The sequence below is a fragment of the Salmo salar genome, chromosome 22 (assembly GCF_965601325.2).
Source record: "Salmo salar chromosome 22, fSalSal1, whole genome shotgun sequence".
Taxonomy (NCBI): Eukaryota; Metazoa; Chordata; class Actinopteri; order Salmoniformes; family Salmonidae; genus Salmo; species Salmo salar.
The window spans coordinates 24,226,270-24,240,923 of NC_138312.1; the positions used below are offsets into that span (position 1 = coordinate 24,226,270).

Here is a 14,654-nt window from a genome sequence, read left to right on the forward strand (position 1 = left end):
CTACCACCGCTCAGTCAGACTGCTCTATCAAATATCAAATCATAGACTTAATTATAACATAATAAACACACAGAAATACGAGCCTTAGGTCATTAATATGGTCAAATCTGGAAACTATCATTTTGAAAACAAAACGTTTATTCTTTCAGTGAAATATGGAACCGTTCCGTATTTTATCTAACGGGTGGCATCCATAAGTCTAAATATTCCTGTTACATTGCACAACCTTCAATGTTATGTCATAATTATGTAAAATTCTGGCAAATTAGTTCGCAACGAGCCAGGCGGCCCAAACTGTTGCATATACCCTGACTCTGCGTGCAATGAACACAAGAGAAGTGACACAATTTGCCTAGTTTAATATTGCCTGCTAACCTAGATTTCTTTTAACTAAATATGCAGGTTTAAAAAATATATACTGCTGTGTATTGATTTTAAGAAAGGCATTGATGTTTATGGTTAGGTACATTCGTGCGACGACTGTACTTTTTTTTTGCAAATGCGCAAATGCGCTTTTGTTAAATCTTCCCCCGTTTGGCGGCTGTCTTTGTTAGGAAGAAATAGTCTTCACACAGTTCGCAACGAGCTAGGCGGCCCAAACTGCTGCATATACCCTGACTCTGTTGCACGCAACGCAATAGAAGTGACACAATTTCCCTAGTTAAAATAAATTCATGTTAGCAGGCAATATTAACTAAATATGCAGATTTAAAAATATATACTTGTGTATTGATTTTAAGAAAGGCATTGATGTTTATGGTTAGGTACACATTGGTGCAACGACAGTGCTTTTTTCACGAATGCGCTTGTTAATTCACCCATTTGGCGAAGTAGGCTATGATTCAATGATAAATTAACAGGCACCGCATCGATTATATGCAACGCAGGACAAGCTATATAAACTAGTAATATCATCAACCATGTGTAGTTAACTAGTGATTATGTTAAGATTGATTGTTTTTTATAAGATACGTTTAATACTAGCTAGCACCTTATCTTGGCTCCTTGCTGCACTCGCATAACAGGTAGTCAGCCTGCCATGCAGTCTCCTCGTGGAGTGCAATGTAATCGGCCATGATCGGTGTCCAAAAATGCCGATTACCGATTGTTATGAAAACTTGAAAATCGGCCCTAATTAATCGGCCATTCCGATTAATCGGCCGACCTCTAGTCTGCGCATGCTCTGAGGATGCGGCTAGGGATGCCTTCTGGGCCGGCAGTCTTGCGAGGGTTAACACGTTTAAATGTTTTACTCACTTTGGCCAAGGAAAAGGAGAGCCCACAGGCTTTGGTACTGGGCCATGTCAGTGGCACTGTATTGTCCTCAAAGTGAGCAAAGAAGTTGTTTTATTTGTCTGGGAGGAAGAGATCGGTGTCCGCAACGGGGCTGGTTTTCTTTTTGTAATCCGTGATTGACTGTAGACACTGCCAGATACGTTTGAGCCGTTGAATTGCGACTCTACTTTGTCTCTATACTGACGCTTTGCTTGTTCGATTGCCTTGCGGAGGGAATAGCTGCACTGTTTGTATTCGGTCGTGTTTCCGGTCACTTTGCCATGATTAAAAGCGGTGGTTCGTGCTTTCAGTTTTGCGCAAATGCTGCCATCAATCCACGGTTTCTGGTTAGGGAAGGTTTTAATGGTCACAGAGTGAACGACATCTCCGATGCACTTGCAAACTAACTCGCTCACCAAGTCAGCGTATACATTAATGTTATTGTCTGAGGCTATCTGGAACATATCCCAGTCCATGTGATCGAAGCAGTCTTGAAGCATGGAATCCGATTGGTCAGACTAGTGTTGTATTGACCTGAGCACGGGCATATCCTGTTTTAGTTTCTGTCTATAGGCTGGGAGCAACAAAATGGAGTCATGGTCAGATTTGCCTAAGGCAGGGTGGGGGAGGGCTTTGTTTGCATCACGGAAGTTCGAGTAGCAATGATCCAGAAAGCTACCAGCTCTTGTCACGCATTCGATATGCTGATAGAATTTAGGAAGTATGGTTCTTAGGTTAGTTTTGTTAAAATCCCCAGCTGCAATAAATGCAGCCTCAGGATGTATGGTTTCCAGTTTACATAGATTCCAGTGAAGTTCTTTCAGGGCCTATGAGGGATCTGCTTGGGGGGTGGGGGGATATACATGGCTGTGACTATAATCGAAGAGAATTCCCTGGAAGATAATGCAGTCGGCATTTGATTGTAAGGAATTCTAGGTCGGGTGAACAAAAGGACTTGAGTTGTTGTTGTGTGATTACACCATGAGTCGTTAATCATAAGGCATACACCCCCGCCCTTCTTCTTACCAGAGAAGATGTTTGTTTCTATCGGCGCGATGCGTGAAGAAACCGGGTGGCTGTACTGACTCTGACAACATATCCCGAGTGAGCCATGTTTCCGTGAAACAGAGAATCTCTGATGTCTCTCTGGAAGGCAACTCGTGCCCTAATTTCGTCCACCTTGTTATCTAGCGATTGTACATTGGCGAGTAATATGCTCGGAAGCGGTGGATGGTGTGCTCGCCTTCTGAGTCTGACCAGTAGGCCGCTCTGTCCGCCTCTCCTGCGGCGACCGTGTTGTTTTTGATCAGCCTCTGGGATAAGATCGCATGTCCAGGGTGGAGGTCCGAACAAAGGATCCACTTTGGGAAATACGTATTCCTGGTCATAATGATGGTAAGTTGACATCGCTTTTATATCCAATAGTTCTTCCCGGCTGTATGTAATAACACTTGAGATTTTCTGGGCTAACAATGTAAGAAATAATACATTAAAAAAAACTAATTACTGCATAGTTTTCTAAGGACCTGAAGCGAGGCAACCATCTCTGTCGGCGCCATCTTGTTATGCGTCTGTTCCAATAAAATGTTTGACTCCCCGTACCTGTTTCTCGACTCCAGCGTCGGTCCTTACAAGTTTGTGATCTAGGCAGGCTACTGCTTGGGAAGGTCTCCCACTCAGAATTACGAGATGGGGAGGGGTGTGGGGGGAGGTTGACCTCAGGTCTCCCCACTGGAAGCCCAAGGTAGGGGGAGCGTGGGAATCTATGAAATAGCGCACCTTTAACTTTGTACAGTATTAATGCAATTAGTAAAATCAGTCACACTACGAAATGCTACCAAATAAACCACAATTCATTCATAATACTATAACTATATAGTTTCACAGACATATTGCATTTTTGGGGGGGTTTGTGCGAAATCGTTTTTGTATATACTTTTATATCGTTTTAAATGTTATGATTATTTATTTGTGTTGTTCCAAATGTCTGAATAGAAATTACAGTTAGTGCAGAATGGTGCTTTTTTTTGTATGGGGCTGAAGGGTGGGTTCGCTCAGGGAGCCAAATCAGCTAGAACCGCCACTGCTGTCAGGGATATTTCTTCTATAGACAATCAATCAATCTACTTACCATGGCAACGGTGCTGTTTTGGAGACATCTCCAAGAGTTTAGGGGAGGATACGCCCTAGATTTCTCCAACTGTGGAAAAAAAGCTCAGCTATTCCTATGCTGGAAATGGAAAATAGTTATTATCGTTTGATAGATTTCTTCCAATGAATTCCTGTCACTCAGAATGGAAGTCTGTATACTTGTTCCCATGCCCTTATTTTGAATTATACATTAACCATACCAATGTAACGTTATGTTCATACACGAGCAAATGATAAGGAGGACTGTGCGCTCGGATGCTGAAGGGGAAGCAGGAGTCCGTGCTCGAGTACCTTGAGTTGATGTCCTCTGGACACGCCGCCACCGTATAAGATCATTGTCCAGCCAACACATGAACGTCCTACCATCAATAAATGAATTATTTTTGATTTTTTTTGTTTCGTTTTTAAAGCGTTTGAGGTTCTTCATGTAAGGAAAAGCTCTATATAAAATACATATATTATTAATGACCATTGTAATATGCGAAGTATACAAACATAGAGCATATGGGGAGTTTAACAAAGCCTGCCCAAATCCCTGACCTCTATCCTGTGCAGTTTCAAGCGCATGAAGCACAATAAGACACGTTGACAGATCAAGTGCATCATGTATCTTCAGTTGAGCCAACCGAAACTCAAACTTGTCCACAGGTCACAAGGCAGGGGAGGATGGAATCTATTCAGTGATATGGTCAGTTAACTCATAGCTATCTCCACTTCAGTCAAAATTACAAAATTACATGAACTCCATTTTCTCCTTAATTAATGATTAATTATAATACTGTATTATTAGGTTATCACTTGTAAGTTATTATTGAGGAGTAGCTCTGGGCAACTCTGCGCATGGTGTTACGGGCGTCACAAGTTACCACAGCCACAAAGTCATACACCATATCTTCTTAAAATGTGATTCATATCATTACCCTAACCATAACCAATATGCTAACCTTATTCCTAACCCTACCCAAAAAGCACATTTTGGTTTTAAGGATTTATTTACGATACGGTTGTGTATTGACTTTGTGGGTGTGGTAACTACTGGAAACCCCGTTTTAGGTGAACAGGGTTTCCATGGTTGCTGGAAAGTGAAAATATCTTCAAGCGACAGTTGAAGTCGTCCATGGACTGGTTGGTACTGATTAGACAGCCAGCTTGATAGTGCCAACAACATCAGAGAGAACTTGTTAGATCGAGAGACCGACTTGTCTTCACATAAAATCAACTTTTAAAAGGACAGCCAGTATAATGTTTTATTCAAATTCATGGACTAAGTGCTTGATATGCCTTATCTTTATAGCAAGTGGAAATGGTGAGTAAGTTTCTAGCCATGGTAACGTTAACATGGTAACGTTACTCTACAGTAACCGTTTGCTAGCTAACGTTTATACAAGTTTTAACTTAATGTTTTGGTTACAAATAGACACTTTGCTAACTTGAGCTGGCCAACGTAACTCTCATTGTGTGTGGAGTTGACATATTCTACTATATCATATCCTCACAGCCGAGTGTCCCAAACCTCAAGTAGAGGGAAATGTTGTTCTAACGAATGATGCGCTATTAATGAACGATTTTCCGGAGGGGAAGGAAGCCACTTTTGAGTGTGCCAACGGCTACTTGAAAGAGCAAGGATCTGAAAGAATCACCTGCACGAGTGGAAAGTGGAGCACGCTCGAATTAACCTGCAAAAGTATGCGGCAAAATACAAGCACTTTTCTCAGTTTTTCTGTCAAGTGCGATTTTTATTGTGTGTTTACGGTTGTTTGATTTATTTACTGTTGTTTGATTGTTTGTTGCTGGCGTTAACTTATGATTATTCATTTCAGAGAAGGACTGTGGTGCCCCCAGGGAGAAACCACATTTGAAATATGAGTTTGGTGAGGAAGGCACGCTTTTTGGTGCATCAGCAAGAGCAATCTGTGATAAAGGGTGAGTATGCTTCATCATGTATCTAATGTATCATCAGAGTATGTTAGAAATATTTTGCCAAAAGATTCAACGCCAGACAACCACCCCACCACCTCCAATAATGTATATATGAATTAGATGGCTGATAAGGGGTGCTGTGTTGAAGCCACCTTGCCTCCATCTTGGCACTCCCCCACTGCTGTAAAACATATTTTGGAATAGAGGTCGACCGATTAATCGGAATGGCCGATTAATTAGGGCCGATTTCAAGTTTTCATAACAAATCTGTAATCGGTATTTTTGGCCACCGATTTTTTTGGGTTTGTTACACCTTTATTTAACTAGGCAAGTCAGATTAAGAACACATTCTTATTTTCAATGACGGCCTAGGAACGGGGGTTAACTGCCTTGTTCAGGGGGGATTCGTTTTTGCAACCTTCCGGTTACTAGTCCAACGCTCTAACCACCTGCCTTACATTGCACTCCACGAGGAGCCTGCACGGCAGGCTGACTGCCTGTAACGCGAGGGCAGCAAGAAGCCAAGGTAAGTTGCTAGCTAGCATTAAACTTATCTTATAAAAAACTATCAATCTTAACATAATCACTAGTTAAACTAGTAATATCATAACCTATGTGTAGTTATCTAACGTGTCCTGCGTTGCATATAATCGATGCGGAGCCTCTTCATTTCGCATCGAATCACAGCCTACTTCGACAAACGTGTGATGATTTAACAAGCGCATTTGCGAAAAAAAGCACTGTTGTTGCACCAATGTACCTAACCATAAACATCAATCTTTAAAATCAAAACAGAAGTATATGTTTTTAAACCTGCATATTTAGTTAATATTGCCTGCTAACATGAAATTGCGTCACTTCTCTTGCGTTCATTGCACGCAGAGTCAGGGTATATGCAACAGTTTGGGCCGCCTGGCTCGTTGCGAACTAATTTGACAGAATTTTACGTAATTATGACATAAAATTGAAGGTTGTGCAATGTAACAGGAATATTTAGACTTAGGGATGCCACCCGTTAGATAAAATATGGAACGGTTCCGTATTTCACTGAAAGAAAAAACGTTTTGTTTTCGAGATGATAGTTTCCGGATTCTACCATATTAATGACCTAAGGCTCGTATTTCTGTGTGTTTATTATATTATAATTAAGTCTATGATTTGATAGAGCAGTCTGACTGAGCGGTGGTAGGCACCAGCAGGCTCGTAAGCATTCATTCAAACAGCACTTTCGTGCATTTTGCCAGCAGCTCTTGCTGTTTATGACTTCAAGCCTATCAACTCCCAAGATTAGGCTGGTGTAACCGATGTGAAATGGCTAGCTAGTTAGCGGGGAGCGCGCTAATAGTGTTTCAAACGTCACTCGCTCTGAGACTTGGAGTAGTTGTTCCCCTTGCTCTGCATGGGTAATGCTGCTTCGAGGGTGGCTGTTGTCGATGTGTTCCTGGTTCGAGCCCAGGTAGGAGCGAGGAGAGGGACGGAAGCTATACTGTTACACTGGCAATACTAAAGTGCCTATAAGAACATCCAATAGTCAAAGGTATATGAAATACAAATCGGATAGAGAGAAATAGTCCTATAATTCCTATAATAACTACAACCTAAAACTTTTTACCTGGGAATATTGAAGACTCATGTTAAAAGGAACCACCAGCTTTCATATGTTCCCATGTTCTGAGCAAGGCACATAAATGTTAGCTTTCTTACATGGCACATATTGCACTTTTACTTTCTTCTCCAACACTTTGTTTTTGCATTATTTAAACCAAATTGAACATGTTTCATTATTTATTTGAGGCTAAATTGATTTTATTGATGTATTATACTAAGTTAAAATAAGTGTTCATTCAGTATTGTTGTAATTGTCATTATTACAAATAAATAAAAATAAAAATCGGCCGATTAATCTGTATAGGCTTTTATTGATCCTCCAATAATCGGTATCGGCGTTGAAAAATCGTAATCGGTCGACCTCTATTTTGGAAGGTATAGAAATGAATTTATTAAGATGAACTGAAACATATTAGCACGTTAAGGCAATTTTGATAACCAAATGTGATAAAGAAGCATGTTCCTACCCTTAAAACTGCGGAACAACTGTTTTAAAATCACAATTGGCCTCATGGTGAAATCCCTGAGCAGTTTTCTTCCTCTACAGTGACTGAGTTAGGAAGGGTGCCTGTATTTTTGTTGTGACTGTGTGTATTGATACACAATCCAAAGTTTTACTAATCTACCAATAGGAGCCCTTCTTTGTGGTCTTTGTTGTTAAATCTGTGCTTGAAATTCACTGCTCGACTGAGGGACCTTATATATAATTGTATGTGTGGGGTAGTCGTTTAAAAATAATGTAAACACTGCTATTGCACACAGAGTGAGTCCATGCAACTTATTATGTGACTTGTTAAGCACATTTTTAGTCCTGAACTTATTTAGGCTTGCCATAACATAAGGGTTGAATGCTTATTGTCTCAAGACATTTCAGCTTTTAATTAATTTACAAACATTTATAAAAACATAATTCCAACTTGACATTATGGGGTATTATGTGTAGATCAGTGACACAAAATCTCAATTTAATCAATTTTAAATTCAGGCTGTAGCACAACAAAAATTGGAAAAGGTCAAGGTGTGTGAATACTTTCTGAAGGCACTGTACTGTAGAATTGCATTCATTCCTATGGAGGACTGCTCCTACTGGGGAGTGCAAATATGACCGACCGTAGGCTTCAAAACCTCTCAGTAGCCAATAGATGGCATAAGCAATTCAGGGTTTATATACATCATTGACCACCTCTCACATGCTCTCTCCCCCTCTTCTAGTTATCAGCTTACGGGCCCAAGTTACAGGCAGTGTTATGCCACAGGTTGGAGTGGAAGACCAAGATGTGATGGTAATTCTCCCATATTTGCCATTGACACACTTGGACATCTATGCATGACTCCCTGTCAAAGAATGACTCCCTGTCAAAGCATGACTCCTTGTCAAAATAAAGGTTAAATAAAATGAAAATAAGGCATTGAACTTGTTTGAAGAAAGACCACAAATATAATGCACCCATGTATGTCTTCCTCAGTGGTAACTTGTAATAAACCTCCTGAGATAATGAATGGCACGATCACAGAGAAGCCTGGCGAAGAGTTCCCAGAGTATGGTGGTGTCATACACTACTCCTGTAATGAAGGTTACACCCTCATTGGAAACAAATCAATTGAGTGCAATGAAGATGGTGAATACAACTCATTACCTCCTGAATGTAAAGGTATGGATTCCATTTATGTTTGATCAATTATCTGCCAACTGTTATGGGTTATATGCTTTAACAGAGGATACATTATAAACAGTTCAAGTTAATCAATTTGTTGTAGATCCGCCTTCACCCTACATCTAGACACTGCAGGCATGCATCAGACTATGATAAGGAACATTGTCATTGATCTTCCTTCTGTAAATCCCTGTCAGTGTCATATGTAACAGTGGTGTACACATGAAGGTGCAATACTGAATAACCATTGTACATTTCTATTTCATAGATGTCAATGACATTCCTTTGAAACCAACAGCAACTATTTCAATAACAACAACAACATCATCGACTGTTCAACCCACAATACGAGGTAGATGAAATCCAAGTAAATCTATCCCAGTGTAATCAAGGGCTTGATTATTAGTTTAATTTGGTATTTGCAGTTTCAGGGAGTAACAGTGGTGTACACTTATTAAAAATGAAAGCACTGCATGAAGGTGCAATACTGAATAACCATTGTACATTTCTATTACATAGATGCCAATGACATTCCTTTGAAACCAACAGCAATTATTTCAACAACAACATCATCGACTGTTCCACCCACAATACGAGGTAGAGGACATTTAATTAATCAAATCTATCCCAGTGTAATCAAGGGCTTGATTATTAGTTTAATTTGGTATTTGCAGTTTCAGGGAGTAACAGTGGTGTACACTTATTAAAAATGAAAGCACTGCATGAAGGTGCAATACTGAATAACCATTGTACATTTCTATTTCATAGATGTCAATGACATTCCTTTGAAACCAACAGCAATTATTTCAACAACAACATCATCGACTGTTCCACCCACAATACGAGGTAGAGGACATTTAATTAATCAAATCTATCCCAGTGTAATCAAGGGCTTGATTATTAGTTTAATTTGGTATTTGCAGTTTCAGGGAGGAATTATGGCATTGGGGAACATGACACCAATGCAGCTACTGGTGAGTTAAGTTGATTCAAGTGATTATTATTAGATTATTATTTTGTAGTATATTTTGCTAGCTCATACTTCACAAAATAATACTGAATCTCTCTTTCAGAGAATGCAGCAGTTGTGGGAATTGTGATCAGCACTGTCATAGGTAAGAATTCCATCATTTGAAACAATCACAAGTGAGAGGGGGGATATTTGTTTCTAATACACTTTTTGATGAAGAAGCTGTTGAGTTCAAAGATATGTTCTAACTAAACTGGGTACTTTGTTTTATACTGTACTGGGGAAACATTCCCTTCTGTAGCCCATCAGGAATTTCCTCCACATTACTTGATTTGTTACACTAGTAAGCCTAGTTAAACTGCCTACTTTCAAATGTTTATATGTTTATCAGATTTGTGTTACACTTTCTCTTGACCATTTGAAGATCATTCAGTGGACTAATGATTGATTCTTTATCTTTTGCAGTTGCACTTATTGTGCTGTTCATACTGTATCGTTCTTATAAGAGGAAAGGGTGAGAACCTACATTTAATAATTTATCTTTCTAGAAAATAGTCCATGATTAAGCACGATTACACCTACAACTAAATCACAGATATTATTTTCCTCTTACTAACTATACTGTATGTGCATTAACCAAAGCTTCTGGCAACGGACTTACACCGTCATTAAATAAACAAATTACTTGGATAAACTAGGCGTACGGTTGGCTAATTAATTGACCTAAACAATATTTGTTAACAAAACTTTATTTACATAACCCATCAACTAACATTCAGTCTGGCCATGGGAATTTATACTGTATTTATGTATTCCCTACAGTATCCGGGATTTGCATGATCAAACTTTTTGCTGGAAACTTCTCCAACTTGCTCCTGTACATGCTATGGTTGCTTTTCCCTGTTTTGGCCAATCTGCTAAAGCTTGACATTTTTCCTGCTGTGTGTTGAAAAATCAAGGAAGTAAGGAAATCCTTTGCTAAGGCACTCTCGGACAGTCTTATTGGCTTTGAAAAAGATAATAGAGTATGTTGTTCTAAAGGGAGGTGGGCTAGTAGGCTAGGCCTACCATACACAGTGCTGAGCTGACCAGCTTTCTAACTGCCTACCACACTGGAACACAAACTACCCAACTAAACACTGCTAAAATACTGAGATTGGCATGCAGAATATATTTCTTTACTGCACTATTACATGTAAACATGGTAATCCTGACAAAATGTCATTGTTTGAAAATGATACATAGCTCGTACCAGATGGGAGAAGACCCAAGTCGAACAAATGAATTATTACAATTTCAAAATAACTAAAGTTGAATGCCTACCCAAGGTACCTACAGTTCATACATATCATTATATTAAAACCATTATTCAAAAATATGTTCACTGTCTTTTAACCAAAGTCTCACTCATGACTATACGGTTTGTGTTTGTCTTTGAGCTTAAGTAATCTAAATAGTGACACTATTGTTAAAACTGCTCTGCTGAGTCAATGCTTGGTCTAAAATGTCTCATTCCTTTCCAGGGCTCAGACTGCACCTATCTGCTAGTCTGCATCTGTAGCCTTGAAAAGAAGTGCCAGCAGGTTGTTCCTCTGATCATTCCCTGGTTGGACAAAGCCATTTCATTTACAGTGCCCTTATGAATGTGGCATTACTGAATGGAAGTTATAATTGCACTTTTTATTAAGTTTTATTTGAAAGTCAGTTCAGCAGAAATGTTTTAACCCAATGTTCGAAAACCAGTATTTAAATCTTGCTCTTGTTGTGTGGGCAGAAGCCCCTGTAATAAGATTAGTGCACTAAACAAAATGTATGATTGAGGAAATCCCCAGGCTGATAGTTACTGACAATTTCTAAATGTGTGCTTACTGATCGTGGCTCACAGGAAAATAACAGTAAGGGACAGTTTCCTGGACCCAGGTTAAGCCTACAGCGCTGTATTCCTTTTCAAGTAGGCTTAATCTGGGTCCAGGAAACCAGCTCTTCATGTTCATTTCCTGCAGCCCCAAATGTCACAAAATAATGTCAATCTTATTTACTTAGAGGTTTTGTACTTTGATTTTATAGTGTGTATTGTGTGATTTAAGAGATCAAATAATTTTTTATGATAACTGCCTTTTCTCCTTCTTTGAGACACATTTGTGTAAATATGAAAGTATGTACATTGTCTAATAATCATGGTTGGGTAGGTTAATTTGTAAATGTAATCTTCTACAGTTACTATACTATATCCCAGAAATGTTCCTTATGCACAAAAAAGCTTATTTCTCTCAAATGTTGTGCATAAATTAGTTTACATCTAGGGTTGCCAACTTTTTCACTACCAAATAAGGGACAAAAGGTGGCGTGCCAGTGCACGATGCCATGGTGGTATGGGTATGGTGTTGTGTGAATGAATATACAGTGTATATTCATATTCAATTGGAAAGGCAAAACATTTCTATATTCCATTTAGCCTATAGCTTTACTAAAACTGTATCATTCTGTAAACTTATGTGAATAAACCTCAAAATAAATGATCAAAGAAATCACAATTTGGACTTTTACAGCAAAAAAAAACTTTTAAAATGCAAAAGAGGAAAAGAGGGGCATGAGTCACTCACCAAGTCGACATATTTTTTGCTGCTCTTGACTGATTCATGCAGTCCTTCCTCCTCTTGCATAGCCAGAGAGAAGTCATTACATGACAAGTCACAGTTCACAGATATTTGAAGTTCATTTTTGATCAGCTCTGTGCTACATTGGTTTCTTGAGTCTGACCATTTAATGGTCATCAGACAGAAAATCCTCTCTACAAAGACATTTGAGTCTGGCACATGAAGGACAAATGAGACAATCCTGAACATGTTGATCAAGTTGGCTTTCCTTAGGTTTTGGAAAACTGCCACCTACTTCTCACTGGTGGATTTTGTGGTATCCTGTCTGGCTTTCTGTATTTCCTCCCGGCTAGTACAAAACTCTTCATAGAGTTGGTCCATACTGACTGTCTCTGTCATTTTGAGGGCAACCACCACCTGCTCCAGGTCAGTGAAGGAGAGCTCCTCATAGAGGCTGATAAGTTTCACCATTACATGTTCTGGTTAGAAATCAAACCACTTGTCAATGTATGTAATGACAGTGTGATAAGATAATTATCTAATATGGGTAAATTAATCAATAATCCATCATTAAGTAGTAGTTATGAAGCATGGATAATTAATAATGAACGTTAGTCTCATAAAGGTCTAGTAGAGGCTGGAAAGGGAGAGAAATGTGTGTGTGTATTTAGAGATACCGGGAGGAGCCTTCAAGGCTCTCCTAATCTATGGGGAAAGGAACAGGCAGTGCTGGAACAGTGGTAGCAGGTCAAGGAAGAGATACTGTTCACCTACTGTCTGTGCGTATGTGTGTGCATAGGTTATCTACTTTTGGGTGTGGATGTGTGTGCGTAAGCGGAGAGATGATAAAATGAACATCTTTGTCATTTGCACCTCAGAACGTTCTCTGAATAAACTGTACAAGACCTTTTGCAGAAAGCTGAGTCCTTGCCTAATTATGAACCCAGTGTCTTACAAACCCTGGCTTATTGATTGTTAAATTTATAGCATAAGGATATAAAATTCCTTCATCACAGTGTAATAGAACTTCAAAGTCCTGTTGCTGCTTGGACCTTTGTGCTGACACTTGTTTGTCCATCAGCTGCTTGGTCTACTCAGAAAGAAAACTGTCCTGTTTCAACTGAAGCATCTTACATTTTGAACTTTTGGACTTCCTCGTAAGCATCTGTGATGCAGAGCGTTGTTTCCTCCAGCTTTTTTACAAGTTGGTCAAAAACACACCCACTTTGTGGAAAAAGCACAGCAGCTTCCGTTTTTTCTTCATACTCAAAAATACTATCCAGTGCCACAGGACAGGTCTCCCTAAGGGACCTGAAGTATGATGTAAGAGCTGGCCAGCTTTGCTGGAGACGATCGACAGCTGGACGAAGAGAGCCATCCTGTGCAAACGTTGAGGAATTTCACGCCACTCAGTGTCAACAAAAGCAAAAGAAAATGCACGCAGTTCCTCTCTTCGGGAAGCAGATACTGATAAGTGGCTGTAGATCTGTAAAACAATTGTCTCAATATCCACTGACCGCAGATCGCAAGCGTGCTTGCAGGCAGAATGAGCTATGCGAGCTGGGTAATTAGCTTTCAGAATGCGATTGTTGGCTCTGCTCAATAACTGGTAAACGGAGAGGTGTTTTCCAATTATGTCAGTGTCCGCAGTAGACGTCACGAAGAATGCACCGATATTGCTAGCACCTTTAGCTAGCGTGGCCTTGTGCATTTCTGTGGATGCATGCTGAGTTATGTCATTGTCCCCTTCATGGCCAATTGAGAATTCCCGACGCATAAAGTACAGAAAGTTTTCATCGAGTCACCACTGACATCCTTAACCCACGTCTTTTCTGCCTCACACTGTTTGTTGTAGCTGTAGGCATTACTTTTTTTGCAGGTTTATCCATATTTCCTTGATATGCCAAACCGACCGAACAATAACAGAAATTACTTAGCAGGAATTGGCGCGTTTACACGACACTGTGATTGGATGAATATATGGGACAAGGGGGGTCCCGTATGGGACAAACCAATTTAGCCCAATATAAGGGACATCCCGGCTAATACGGGACAGTTGGCAACCCTATTTACATCCCTGTTAGTGAGCATTTCTCCGTAGCCAGAAAATCCAGCCACGTGACAGGTGTGGCATATCAAGAAGCTGATTAAACGGCATGATCATTACACAGGTGCACCTTGTGCTGGGATAATAAAAGGACACTAAAATGTGCAGTTTTGTCACTCAACACAATGCCACAGATGTCTCAAGTTTTGAGGGAGCTTGCAATTGGCATGCTGACTGCAGGAATGTCCAACAGAGCTGTTTCCAGATAATTGAATGTCAATTTCTCTACCATAAGTCACCTCCAACATCGTTTTAGAGAATTTGGCAGTACATCCAACTGGCCTCACAACCGCAGACCACGTGTAACCACGCCGGCCCAGGACCTCCACATACGGCTCCTTCACCTGCGGGATTGTCTGATGAGGGGGAGT

General features: G+C 39.9%; 1 protein-coding gene and 1 long non-coding RNA gene across 7 annotated transcripts in view; one reads left to right on the forward strand and one right to left on the reverse strand.

The window, feature by feature from the left end:
• Window positions 1-13,094, forward strand: part of LOC106583003 (complement decay-accelerating factor) — a 38,534-nt gene extending 25,440 nt beyond the window's left edge. For 2 of the 6 annotated variants that reach the window (XR_014382145.1, XR_014382143.1), the window contains exons 10-17: window positions 8,878-8,961; window positions 9,129-9,206; window positions 9,378-9,455; window positions 9,533-9,583; window positions 9,683-9,724; window positions 10,045-10,093; window positions 10,402-10,907; window positions 11,103-13,094. Coding sequence is in view for 2 of the 6 variants with exons in the window: in XM_082967430.1 (XP_082823556.1) it covers window positions 8,878-8,961; window positions 9,129-9,206; window positions 9,378-9,455; window positions 9,533-9,583; window positions 9,683-9,724; window positions 10,045-10,093; window positions 10,825-10,888 (446 nt within the window). In the remaining 4 variants the exon portion in view is untranslated. Of the gene's footprint in view, window positions 1-4,380; window positions 4,733-4,924; window positions 5,111-5,246; window positions 5,350-8,166; window positions 8,238-8,420; window positions 8,607-8,877; window positions 8,962-9,128; window positions 9,207-9,377; window positions 9,456-9,532; window positions 9,584-9,682; window positions 9,725-10,044; window positions 10,094-10,401; window positions 10,908-11,102 lie in introns of those variants that run through there. The other 4 variants (XR_014382146.1, XR_014382144.1, XM_082967430.1 and 1 more) reach the window with 4 other exon arrangements.
• Window positions 954-4,300, reverse strand: LOC106581484 (uncharacterized). The gene is made up of 3 exons (XR_001323112.3): window positions 3,718-4,300; window positions 3,407-3,475; window positions 954-3,038 (listed from the first exon to the last, which is right to left on the reverse strand). It is a non-coding gene; the product is annotated as an uncharacterized LOC106581484 (long non-coding RNA).
• Window positions 13,095-14,654: the final 1,560 nt, after the last annotated feature.